The sequence below is a fragment of the Bacillus rossius genome, chromosome 2, assembly GCF_032445375.1.
Source record: "Bacillus rossius redtenbacheri isolate Brsri chromosome 2, Brsri_v3, whole genome shotgun sequence".
In the NCBI taxonomy this organism is placed as follows: Eukaryota; Metazoa; Arthropoda; class Insecta; order Phasmatodea; family Bacillidae; genus Bacillus; species Bacillus rossius.
In genome coordinates, this window is record NC_086331.1 from 134,722,195 (window position 1) to 134,736,283 (window position 14,089).

Genomic DNA, 14,089 nt, shown 5'->3' on the forward strand with positions numbered 1-14,089 from the left:
CCATTTTCTCCCCAGCTGCGCCCACCGGCGCCCGACAAATTGGGTGGCATTGTCCGACAACAGGACCCGGGGGTACCCCCACCTAGGAAAAAACTCCGTTTCCAGGCTGCGTGCAATGGTGCCGGCGCGGATGTTCGCCAGGGGGTAGGCCTCCACCCAACGCGTGTAGCAGTCTGTCACCACCAACAAAAATCTTTTCCCTCGGGGCGTGCGGGGATATGGTCCCATTAGGTCTATGGCGACTGTATGGAATGGCTCGGTGGGCTGCCTGGGTACCTGCTGGGCTGTCCCGTCGGTGCGGCGCGCCTTGTGCCTCTGGCAATGTTTACATCTCCTCACGCAGTCCCGTACAAACTTGTTTACCCCTGGCCAGTAGAACTGTTCCCGCAGATCGCGTCGCGTCTGGTCTGCGCCGGGGTGTCCGGCTAGCCTGTTCACGTGATACATGTCAAACACCTCCCGGCGGGTGGCGGCTGGCGCGAACGTCCGCCATTGGCCAGCTGTCCCCTTAGGTCGCGCCTGCAGTGTCCCGTCCAATACACGGTAGCCTTCACATTCTCCGCTCCCGCAACGGCGCACGATCTCCTGTGTGTCTGTGTCCGTGAGTTGGGCCGCTCGCACGTAGGCGTCTAAGTCATCAAGCTCCGCGCCTGGCGGTAATGTCGGTGTGACGTTAAGGTTTAGGGCACACAATGCGGCTTGGGTTGTCGGGGTGCGCGGGGTCCTGGGTATGCGCCCGCTGGGTGGTGGCAAAAGCTCCTCCCACTCCGCATCGTCACAGGCTGTGACGGTGACGTCCGGATCTCGCGACAGCTCGTCCGCTAGTTCGTTCTGTTTTCCCGGTACATGCTCGACTTCGAAATCTAAGGCCTGTAGAAGCATGGCCCAACGCGTCAGCTTCGAACGTCGCCCCTGCATCGTGGCCAGCCATTTGAGACATTGGCTGTCAGTTCTCAGTACGAATTTCTGCCCCTCCAGGTGTGGGCGGTAGCGTCTGAGGGCCCAAACTACGCCTAGACACTCACGCTCGTTCACGCTATACCGCTGCTCGACGTCGCCGAACTTGGCGCTTGCATATTCAATCACCCGAGGCTCGCCGTCGTCGCCGAGTTGTAACAGGATGGCCCCGATGCCCTTCTCGCTCGCGTCTGTTTGTACGATCAGGGGTCTGCCTGGGTCCAGCCGCGCGAGTAAGTGGCACTGTTGAAATCTGCGTTTTAGCTCGTCAAAAGCGTTCTGGGCTTCCACGGTCCACCTGAACGGACGTTTGGGTGACAGCTGTTCTGTCATCGGCGCCGCTACTACCGAGAACTCTGGGACGAAGGCTCGCAGCCAGTTAGCTAGCCCCAAGAACTTTTGCAGTTGCTTGCGCGTGCGTGGGGGCTCCTTGTTGATAATTACACTCAGCTGTTTTTCCGTGGGTCGGTTTCCGTCCGCGTTAACCACTAAGCCCAGGAAATCTAGTTCTGTGGTCCCCAGGTGGCATTTTTCGCGATTGCATGTCAGACCATGGCTCGCCAGGCGTTCCAAGACTAATGCTAAATGATGCGCATGTTCTTCCCACGTCTGAGACCAAACAATTATGTCGTCCAGATACGCGGCCGCAAACTTGCCCGAGTAGTTGTCTAAGACCCGTGTCATCATCCCTTGGAAGGTAGCGGGGGCGTCCTGTAGGCCGAATGGCATCGCGCAAAACTGAAATCTCCGCCCGTCTGGGGCTGTGAACGCCGTCTTGGGTCGGTCCGCCGGACGTATCGGCACCTGCCAATACCCAGATTTTAGGTCGAGGGAAGAAAATATCTTGGCGTTACCCAGGCCTGAAAGTGTGTCGGCTATGTTCAGCAGGGGGGGTGGGGCATTAATTGTCACTCTATTGATAGGTTTGAAATTGACACAGAAGCGTAGTTTCCCGTCTTTTTTTTCTGCCAACACGACCTGGAAATTATACGGACTTTCGCTAGGCTCAATTATCCCGTCATGCAACATGTCCTGAACCTGGTCTAGGATGGTCTGTTTACCAACGTGGCCGTAGCTACCGGGTGGGATAAACATTGGCTCGTGAGGATGGGTCGGGATGGCATGCTCAGCTATGGTGGTACGTTTCAGCGGGTCCGCGGACGCAAACACATTACACTGATGATCGAGGACCTGCTGGATGGTAGCACGAAACTCGGGGGGAACTCCGTGCTGGAACTCGTCGAGACTGGCCTGGTTTACTGCTGGTGGAGTAGGCTTACCCAGCCCGTGGATGGTCCGCCGCCCCTGGGTGCCGACGTGGACGCAGCCGGCCCGGATGTCGATGGCTGCGTGCTGCTCGTAGAGCCAGGGTAGCCCCAGAATGACGTCATCACGTAACTGCTCCACCACCAGCGCCGTCGTGACGGACCGTTGGTCCCGCACGTCCACCTCCAGCGTCGCGACGCCCTGGGTGTAGCAGGCGTCCCCCGTGGTAGCCAGCTGGAGTTGGCCCGGGTGGTACTCGAAGTTGTCACGGCCAATCACGCGTGCCGCCACACAGTTGTGGCTGGCGGCGGTGTCAACAAGCGCGTGGACTGCGCGCTCGTTGACAACCACCGGAATGCGCAACAGGTCGGCCTCCGCCGCTCCCACGTGACCCAGGAGAGGCCCCGCCGCCGTAGGTCTGTTGTTGTTAGGTGAGGCGGGGGAGGTGGGCTGTCTTAGCGCGCCGCCCCCTGCCGTCCGTTTCCCGACGGCTGCTGCGCCGCGAAGTCAGGCCGGAACTTGTTCCTCACCGGGCAGTTCTCGTGCCAATGGAACGTGCCTGGTGGACACGTGTGGCACTGAGGTGGTGGGCTGCCGCCGGTAGTCCGTCTCCGCCATGTCAGCTGCGCGTGGCCGCTCGGTCCGGGTTCGTCGCGCCTAGCTTGGTCTCGGGTGGGCGCCGTGTAGGGCACCAGCGCCTTGGTGTCGGCGGGCGTCGTGTCTTCCTGCTTGGTGCTCAGGGTGGCGTGGATCCTGGTCGGTCTGACAGCTCGTAGGTCCTGCTCTAAGACGCGCGCCTGTTGGACGAACTCCTCTGCCGGACGCCGCGTCATCGGGCGTAAATACGGGCGAAATTCCGGGCGCATCAGCTCAACTACCCGCTCCAGCACTCCGGTAGGTTCTTCTCCGGGAAACAGCCGCTTGTACAGACGTATTTTTTTCATGATAAACGCCTCCGCCGCCTCCGTCGCGCCTTGCTCGAGACAATACAGCTCCGTCCGCACTCTCATCTCTGTCTTCACGTCCGCGAATCTGGCCTCGAACAATCTCGCGAACTCGGTCCACGGCATGTCATACTCCTGGACGATCTGCCACCACGTCTTGGCGTCGCCTTTGAGCGCGGTGCTCACCCTGTTCGCCCACTCACACTCCGGCACTCCGTAGCGATTCAGGCGTTCCCGACACGCGTGTACAAATCTCCGCGGATCGTCGCTGGTTCTGCCCGCAAATTCCGGTAGCTCCACGTGTCCTATGAGAGGTACCCTGCTCCGTGGTGTGTCGGCGGCGTCTCTCACCGGGCTGCGGCCTGACGGGCCCGCTATTCTCACGTGGTGGCACCACTGGCACGTGTACCACCCGTCTTGAAAGGAGATTATTTCGGACTTCGCGAAACACGCCGTGTGCTTGAACGCGCGACAGTTCCGGCACCAGCCTCCCTCCCGCGTCTTGCCCTCACACTCCGCATCCGTGCACTTCCCGTGTCCCGCCTCAAACTGATCCGCCCGTTCTGCCTGCTCGTGGTTCGGCTGCGCTTCATACTGTCCTACGCACACGCACGTGTCCGTCCACGAAGAAATCGCCGTCCCGCTCACCTGGCGCGGTCGCGCGCACATAACACAATATAAGCTATTCTTTTGAAACAACTCACTTGCCTTAATCGCGCCCGGATTTTTGTCAAGTCCGTGGTTGTCCGACATGGTCGTGTGGTGGTGAGGCCGGTCGATTGCCCCTCTTCCCTTCGCTACGCGACGCAACGCGGATGGCGGTACACACACACACTGACCTGGCCCGGCTGCTGTTGTCGCGAGGAATGCGGCCACCTGGCTGCTCGCAGCGAATTCCTGGAAGCGCGCGCCCGGCTGGTCACGTGGCCGGCGCGCCAGAGTCCCGCTATGCGCTCCGCGCGAACAATAGTTCCAGCGCGAACTTTAGTTCCGCGCGCTCCGCGTAACAACCGCCTATCTCACACGCTCGTACAGGTCTGGTTTTCGCGGAAGATGTAACTCGCCCCACGCTCTTGGGCGCCATTTGAGGGCTGATCGCGCATTGCCGGTGATTTCGAGATGTTAACTATGGGCGCCACCACGTGGAAGGGCACGTGGACCCGGCGGAGTCTCTCACTCAGGGCGTGACGTAGCCCAAGTGGGGACGAGTTACCAGCCCTTTCTATCCTAGCTACCCAGACCTGGCCCGCTCTAGGCGTCGGGCACGCCACACTCCTAGACTCACTCACCACGTGATTAAATAAGTACTCACTTTATATTTATTCTCCAGATTTAATTTCACTAACACGTCTCTCTACACGCCCGTTACACGTTACACATTACACGGTTAAAAAGCCTGAGGCACGAATCGGTTTAGGTGAAGGCATGGTCCACACACGTGGCCATGCTGCAAAGTATACTTATTACACGGTGATGAAAAAACTCGACTGAGACAATTAATTAATTAAACAGCCCGCTGGCCGAGAGCTGCCCCGAGGATGACGAGCGAAAGAGATTCAGAAATACTTAACGAGACAGAATTACTTGGTCAGTGCAGAACAAAGGTTGAAGTCCCCGGGGTGCTGGCGCGTCTGCTCTCGGTCAGTGATGAAGATCGACTGGGCTGAGCTCATCGCTCGCAGGTGGCAACATGGCGCCCTTCGCGCCAACACAATTACCGTTACTGTATTCTACGACTCCGTGCCCCGGCGAAAGTTGAGTAAATTACAGATAAACATTAAAAATATATAAAAATTACTGACAATGGAAAGTTTGTTACTATTTACTTATTTAATGATAATTCATATAAAAGCATTCCTATCCTCGTCCAAGTCCGTGCCTGTTCGGGTCCGCCCGGGCAACGTCTATAGTTATTTAAGGTAACTTATTTAAATTAAAGAAACACAAGTAAACTACACAGCACTGGGGCGAAGATGGATGAAAACAACAAAAAGGCTTACAATTAATATTAACATAGCAATTTTAGGGATCGCCGCACTGCTTCTAAGCGCCCTCTTGTGGTAGTTCGTGGCGCGCAATTCAAACACACGACTACGTACATGGCGGTACAAATGCCGGGGAAGGGGAGAGGAATGTTGAGGAAACGGAGACTGACTAGGCTCATGGGGCGTAGCCCCGGCTGACGTCACATATATTTGATAAATTCCAAGGGAGAAGGCGGTAGGATCAAACACACAACCCTCCTCATTTAGTGTCATACATCAGCCATCAGCTGTCTCAGCCACTGATAACACTTGGCTCTGAGGTTATACAGAATGAAAACTCATAAAATTGCAGAAATAAATCGAAGAAAGGAAACCCAGTAACATTTCAATAATAAATGAACCACCAAATACTTACAAAGGGAATTCTGTGTCAGAATACTTCAGTGACTTCTGAATTTGATGACCATGATAGCAGAACTCAATATTTGACAATGATGAAAATAATTCTACATTCTGAATAAAATGTCACACCTCAATTGCATTTAACAATTTTTTTTTAAAATTCGTCATTGGGGCATCCGCATTCTTCGCAAGTTTTATTCTGTGCTGGCTTAAATTTCCATGTCTATCTCACAGTTAGTAATGTTTAATTTATGACCATGTTCTTGCCATTTTTTTATTAATGTTTTGAGCTTGTTGTTTCTTTATTGATAATCAACAGCATTTTTTATTTGGTGAAAATCTTGAGTAGTGCAAATATAACTTTAAACTAAAGCATTTCATGCCTTGTTAGGTTGCTATCATCTCGGTTTCTGGATGCGATTTCAGGGGGAGTTTAGTGTCAGTTATGGAGTATTTGGAATGCTGCAGTTGTCCAGAGTGGCGCCAGGCTAGCCAATAACAACTGGCAGATCGACATCCCCAGTGCAGTACACCCGGCTCAGTGATGTGTATGCACTGTGTGACTTACAAGAAAGCCAGCTAGTTTGGAGAGTGTGCTATCTCGTCAGGCATGGTAAGCCATGTCCTAACAAAGTGAAAGCAGCTTATATAATACGGTGAAATAAAAAAATTAATTTCATCCAATCATTTCATAATAGTGGGCAAATCTTGCCTTTTGCCATCAATATCAATACTGGGGCTCAATCAAAAATCATAGTAAGGTGCCGCAAACACCTCATACATTCAAAATTCTCATGAATTTGGTCATTTTTGACACTTATACTTTTTTTATTTTATAACAGGAAGAATATTGTTTACATGCTTGAATTGAGGGTAGGGATGTATCATATGTATACAAAAGAGTGAAGAAAAGTAAAAACATTTGCTAGAGTAGTAAAAAAATGACTATGTGAATCATTGCAGAATGTTTGAGCGTTGACATGGTAGAATGATAGTGAGGGGGGAAAATTCTTGGTAATCCTCAAATGCTGAAGTTCATGATTCCTAGAATCAACACGTACAAACAGACACATTTGTGCCTTATTTCTGCAGATGTGCTAGTTGTAGCTATTTAACAGCTTATTGAGGCATGAGATAACATGAGCTGAGGGAGCTTACGAGTTGAGCCCGTATAGAATCTCATGTTGCAGCCCTGAGATAGGACGTCCCACCCTCAGGGTTACCCTCCATCCAACATTAAGATTGTGTGTTCTTTATTACTTATCTACATGCCCTAAATGTTCAATTGGGGCAATGTCAAAAATTTTGCGAGGCTTCCAAAATTAATACAAATAAGTTCTCAGAGATGTCACTTAAACATATTTGAAATTTGCGATAAGTTAAACACATAATTGTAGCCATCAATCTTGTAACTTAATCTTATAGTAACACAACCTGTTTTTCTTTTTACAAAATTAGGTGCAAATTGATTGCACAAGAGCAAAATTTATTTATCAATGCCAAAACATAAGTAATGAAAAAAGTTTACCAAAACAAATATATACTTATCTAAATGTTAAAATTTGTAAAGATAGTAATCTATGAAACATGAAACAATTTGCAATTTAACCAATCCAATCACAAAGCAAATATGAAAACATTTGATGTATGTCATTACATACAAGTATAAAAAAACCTTATTGAGAAAATCAGTAACATTTTAGTCAAATGACATCAGGTGCAAAATGTGCCAAATGTTTACAAACATATATATTCTAAGTGGGACTGTTGAAATTAAAATATATACACCATACCTTTAACCCCTTGGCTCTGTTGATTGCTCTTAGTGGTCTAAGAACCCGCAAAACTCGAAGAATTTTAACAACAGATATAGCACTGCCACTGAAACAAAATTAAGAAAAAGTTACAGAATATCTTTCAGAAAAAAAAAACTAAATTTCAATCATCATTATTAAAACTAAACATTTGCAATTGATTTCATCTTACACTAATAGATTAAGTAAAGTTAAAATAAAACACACTGAACATAACACCACTATTGCATATTTGTTTCATATTTATTAACTATTCACAAGTTACACAAGTAAAGTATTATAAGAGCAGTAAATTATTGCCAGTTCTATGACATTTTTTTTTTTTGGAAGACTAATCCAATCTACTTTGTGAAACTGTATAGAACGTAAGCCATCAAATGTTCTAAGAAATTTCTTGCTCTTCTTTCATTTACTCATCTTTGTATTTTGTCTTCCCATTGCATCCATGCAACTGAACATAACCATTCTGTTGGAAGAAACTAATTACATCGTAGCAAAGACACTTCGTTTATTTACTTCTTCACCACAAAGCTCATTTTACACACCGATGACTACAACTAAAAAAACAATGCAGGGCTGCAACTCCAACACATGAAATATCACTAATATAATAATTTACTTCCCAACACTTCCCTTTAAATTATTAATAGTTATATTGTGTGCGCATATATATATATATATATATATATATATATATATATACATACATATATATGTATATGTATATATACATACATATATATATATGTATCATATATGTGTATCATAAGGTACAATGCACTAGACAAGACCCATTTCAATCAAAAATTTGCAATGTTTCTCCTTTGACAAAGGTTTTGTCAGCATGTCCGATACCATTTGTTCAGTAGGTAAATAACATACTTGGATGGTCTTTTGCTGGACATGTTCTCTCAGGAAATGGTAACGTATGTCAATGTGCTTAGACCTCTGACTCACGACTCTGTTTTTTGACAGACAAATGGCCCCTCTGTTATCACAATATATGATGGATGGTCCAACCTCCCGAGGCTGCAATTCTTTTATCAATTCCCTAAGCAACAGAACCTCTTGGACAGTGAAACTGAGTGCTATATATTCTGCTTCCACCATGCTCAGTGCCACTGTTCTTTGTTTCTTGCTGTGCCAGGAGATTAGACCCCCCATGAATTTAGAACTACAACCTGTTACTGAGTGCCTCCTGTTATTTTCGCTGCCCCAGTCTGCATCACTGAAAGCAATCATTTCCGGGTCAGAGTTCCTGTCATATTGCAGTTTCAGATTCTTTGTACCATTCAGGTACCTGAGGATGCGTTTAACGGCAACCCAATGACACATCATTGGATTACTGTTGAACTGACTGACGCAATTTACAGCTTGTGCAATGTCGGGCCAAGATATCTGACACAAATACAACAAACTACCAACCGCCTGCTGAAAAGGAACCTCTGTGTCATCTTTCTCGCTTTCTTCATAGCACTCATCACCTTCACTAAATTCTGTTGTATTTCTCGGAGTTCCCTGAAGTTTCACACCTAAAGCCATGGGAGTTGCGACGGGCTTACTGTCAGACATTTTGAAGCGTACAAGGATCTCGTCGATATAGGGGCGTTGATCAATCCATAACTTGCCAGAGACACGATCCCTGGTGATGGACATCCCGAGGCAATATTTGGCTTCCCCTAGGTCCTTCATGTTGAACTTCATTTCAAGGCTTGACTTAACCATGTTTTTAAGATTTTCGTCGTTGGAGAACAACAGGAGGTCATCAACATATATAGCGACAACAATAACACTCTCGCCTTGACGTGTGAAGTAGATGCAAGGGTCTGCTTTTGATTGGTTAAGACCCATTTCGATGAGAACTTCATGGAGGCGTTGATTCCAACACCTACCACTCTGCTTTAGGCCATACATGGCCCTCCTCAGTCGCCAGACTTTGTTGTTTGGCTTTTCTCCAATTTCATTGGGTGGTTGTACGTAAATCTCTTCTTCGAGGAAACCATGTAGGTAAGCTGCCTTGACATCCATGTGTGCAATATTGAGATCGTCTTTCGTGGCTAGGGCAAACAGGTACCTGAGTGAGGAGTATTTGACAACTGGGGAGAACACATCTTCGTAATCTATACCTGGCCTTTGGCTACATCCTTTGACGACAAAGCGAGCTTTGTAATTTGGCTGATCTGAGGAGGAGCTCTTGAGCTTGAATACCCACTTGGTTTTCAAAGGTACTCTCCCTTTTGGTAAATCAGTCCACTAATATGCTTCATTGCATGAAAAAGATTCCAACTCTTCGTCCATTGCTGCTTTCCACTTCGAAGCCTGTGGACTCTCCAGAGCTTCCCTTGGAGTCAAGGGCTCATCTTTACCTGAAGCAAAGTATGATACAAAGTCCTTGTCACTTTTAGTTTTTCGGAGGCGTGTAGACCGTCGTAGGTGGAGTTCCTGTTCCAAAGGTTCCTTATCAGAAAAACCATAGAAAGGTTCTTCGGCACTGTCGGACATGTCTTCATTGGGATCACGGCTGTCATGAGTTTCTTGATCCTCACCCGGCTAGATAATTTCAGTTCTGTCGAAGAGTACGGGAATCAAATTATATCTACGGCACAGCGGCTCCGGGAAATTAAATTTGACATCTCAGACGAATGGATTGGCACGTTGTTGCTGGCAGGCCTACCGGACGAATACAAACCAATGATAATGGCATTAGAGAATTCTGGTACTCAGATTACCGCAGACACCATTAAAATCAAGCTTTTGCAGGATGTAAAATGTAGTGAAAGCAAACCAGGAGATTCAGCACTCTACAGTGGTCAACGAAATAAGACACATCCCGCCAGCAACAACAGGAACTACTTAAATGTAAACAAACCTGAAAGGAGATGGCCTCACACATTCTGATGTTATAATTGTAACAAGGTAGGACATTTTGCGGCTGAGTGCCGAAGCCAAACTATAACTGGTGAAGGAAGAGGAAAACGGATGGAGGGAGAGGACCGAAGTGCATTTCTTGCATGCTTATTCTCTAATTCATCAAATGAATGTGAACGTTGGTATCTAGACTCATGTGCCTCAATGCACCTCACCAAGTACAGACATTCTAAGGATTCAAATAAAAGTGAGCTGGAAATCTTCACTGCGAATGGCGAGACAATTAAAACAGAATCAGTGGGGAACATAGATATCAGTGTTTCAGTGTCTGGGAGAGACGTTGAGGTTAGGGATGTGTTCTACTCACCAAACATCACCACTAACCTTCTCTCTGTCAACAAAATTGTACAGAAGGGCCACAAGGTCATTTTTGATGGTGATGGTGGAAAAATCTACAACAGCGAGGACAAGCTTATTGCCACAGCAACAGAACATGGAGGAGTTTACCAGCTTGATACACCAACTAATCACCGGGCCTGTGTCATCATCTCACAACAGGATTTATGGCATAGGCGATTAGGTCACCTAAACAGGAAAGATATGGCTTCACTAAAGTGTATGGCCATCGGTGTCGAGAGTGTTGAATGCAGTGCAAAACCCTGTGAAGTGTGCATTTTAGGGAAGCACATTCGACAGCCCTTCAAAAGAAGTGAATATCGGTTTAAGGAACCACTTGAATTGATTCACACAGACTTGTGCGGACCGATGGAAACCACTTCCCTTGGAGGCAACAGGTACTTCTTTATCTTAGTGGACGACTATTCCAGGTACACCCATGTCTACGCCTTAAAGTCCAAGGATCAAGTGCCTGACTTTTTCAGAGAGTACTGTGCGTTGGTAGAGAACCAGCTCAACAGGAAGATAAAAATGCTGCGATCAGACAACGGGACGGAGTACGTGAATTATAAAATGTCACAATACCTAAAAGAGAAAGGCATAAGGCACCAAAGGACTGTCATCTATATACCTCAACAGAACGGAGTGGGAGAACGGTCAATTAGAAAGACAGTCGATAAGGCTAGGTGTTTATTACAAGATGCTCACCTCCCTAAAGAATACTGGGCAGAAGCTGTTACGACAGCGGTATACTTGAATAATAGAAGTCCCACCAAAGCCCTCCAAGGCCAAACCCCGTATGAAGCTTGGTACTCGAAGAAACCAAACCTGAGCCATCTGAAGTTGTTTGGGTGTGAAGCCATGGTTCAAGTACCCAAAGAAAAGAGAAAAAAATGGGACGCCCGTTCTGAGAAGATGAAATTCGTGGGATATAGTGAAGACACAAAGGGATATCGCTTGATAAACCCTACCACCAAAGCAATAACGGTCAGCCGTGATGTAATTTTTCTGGAAGGCAAAATGCTTAGCCAGAGCAACCCTTTAGTCATGAGTCCACCAGAAAGAAGTCACACGCAAGACAGCCCTAACAAGGATGTTTTAACAATGCCCCTGACTGATCTTCCAAACGAGAGTTGTGAGGCAGATGGTACTAGTGAGGATCAAGAAACTCATGACAGCCGTGATCCCAATGAAGACATGTCCGACAGTGCCGAAGAACCTTTCTATGGTTTTTCTGATAAGGAACCTTTGGAACAGGAACTCCACCTATGACGGTCTACACGCCTCCGAAAAACTAAAAGTGACAAGGACTTTGTATCATACTTTGCTTCAGGTAAAGATGAGCCCTTGACTCCAAGGGAAGCTCTGGAGAGTCCACAGGCTTCGAAGTGGAAAGCAGCAATGGACAAAGAGTTGAAATCTTTTTCATGCAATGAAACATACATTCCAACTCCTTAAATTCTCTAATGTTAGGCCTACCATATAGTGATGTTCAACCTCTCACTGTACTACTTTGCACCTTCTCTCTAGCCTTTAACATGTTATAACATTCTGGAGTAATTCTTTTTTGTTTTATGTTGACAACATTCAAGAACCAGATTATTTTTGTCTTCCATTTGGTTTCAAATGTTTTTTACATGTAGTAGTCAAAACCACTACTTAAAAAACACACATTAGACACAAACCATCGGTGTCCCCTCTGGTCTGACGTCCCGCCCTGACAATGACTCGACAATATTGGAGGGGGTGCAATTGGAGAGACAACCCTGCTATGAACCTGCCTTCCCTATTGGCACAGGAGTAGTGAGCAGGCACGGCTGCGTGTAGACGACTGCGTGTGTTATGTGTTTAGGTTAAGATATTTTTTATGACAAGGTTGGCATTATCTGGGTTAAGATAGTTGTGTTGTCTGGTTGGTATTATGTATGTGACAGTTGAAAGGTAGCCATGTTTATGAAAGGGAACCTACAATGTTAAGAGTTGTGTCTTTAATAAATAAAGACATGTGCAGAACATAACAGCGTGGCTGTTATGTACTGAGTATAGGTTGGTATGCTGTGTTGTTGTTATGTTTAGTTAGTTACGAAATGGCGGGAACTCGTGTAACATGCTGTTGTAGAACTGTTTAATAAAGTGCTGCTGGGCAACCCAGCAAAACAGGATGTCGTTACCAGCGTTCATTGTGGTATCTAAAAGTGGCTCATCACCTTTGTGCTAGGTTCGCTTCTGTGATTTGAAGGAAGCAGCGTCCTGTGGACCTACACACAGGGTATCCTTGCCGGGCAATGACCCAGCTGCCTACACCACTGCACCTGGAGATATCACAGCCCTGAGAGCAACTAACACCTTGTTTTATCCCTGGGCTAGCACATGGTTCCTGGTAGCTGGCACCCCATCCATTCCACCTGCTATCTGCCATCCCCAGGCACTTTATAACCCCTGCAGCCCACCCCTACCAATGCAGTAGGGTCGTGGTGCTCAAACAGTATGACAATTCCATTATAGTTACCCCAGCTGCCACAAGCATTCTTGCAGGGATGAGTCACAAGTCTCTACTATAGGGCGAGCTCGCACTCCAGACAAGGCTGTTTGCAGTAGACCGCCCCACGACTAGCACAGAGACTCTCCTGATCCGGCTCAGGCGGCTCACTCTGCCCATGTCCATGCCCATGCCCATGCCCTGAGGGCACCCAAGACCATCCACACCAACCAGGCCAATATCAACCCACGAATCAAAACCCTCCCCCAAACACCTTTGTCATGTCGTTGGGAAGGCCAACCTACATCACTCATCCTTCAACTGACCCCACCACCTGCCACTCACATGCACTCGCTGCAATGAACCATGTGTCGATGGAGCCGACAGACTTGTGCCACATGCCGGAAACCTCACACAATACAATACAATACAGCCCAAAAGTTGTCCCTTTCTAATTGCACCAGCTAACACACCACTCTGACTCTCAGGCGTGCGTTGCGTGATCTGTTGAAACAGGAGCAGCAGCAAGGCCACACTGTTAACGGTGCTGCATGTAGAAACCCAGCAGTTTCTCATGTTTCCAGAGGGAGTATAATGTGTTCCGAGTGTCACAGTGGCAGTAGAACTGCCTGATTAAACAATTCACGCCAACCAATTTGTGCATGTGCATGATGGCAGGTTAGTTCACTTCGGGGTGAAACTGGGACATTGTAGTCACAAACGGGTGAGTAGTAAACATGGAGTAGTCAAAAATTGACCAATGACCCGGAGCTCCACGAGTTGTTCTGCCGCTCACAAGCCAGGGACGAAAGTATGGAAGCATTTGTACATGCCAAACTTTGCCAATACTACCAAGTCACCCGAGGCAGGTGCAGCAAGAACCTCTTGTAAAACATAACCATGTTACTTGAGTTAAGCACAACAATGTATGTGCAAATTTATGAAAATTGGTTCAGAAAATTGGTTTGGAAAAGTGAT

At 47.4% G+C, this 14,089-nt stretch overlaps 1 protein-coding gene across 13 annotated transcripts in view; it reads right to left on the reverse strand.

Annotated features, from left to right (window-relative positions):
* Positions 1-14,089, reverse strand: part of LOC134529870 (voltage-dependent calcium channel type D subunit alpha-1) — a 406,577-nt gene that overhangs the window by 170,557 nt on the left and 221,931 nt on the right. For all 13 annotated transcript variants that reach the window (XR_010074727.1, XM_063364400.1, XM_063364408.1 and 10 more), the window contains one exon: positions 7,348-7,435. Coding sequence is in view for 12 of the 13 variants with exons in the window: in XM_063364400.1 (XP_063220470.1) it covers positions 7,348-7,435 (88 nt within the window). In the remaining variant the exon portion in view is untranslated. The remainder of the gene's footprint in view (positions 1-7,347; positions 7,436-14,089) is intronic.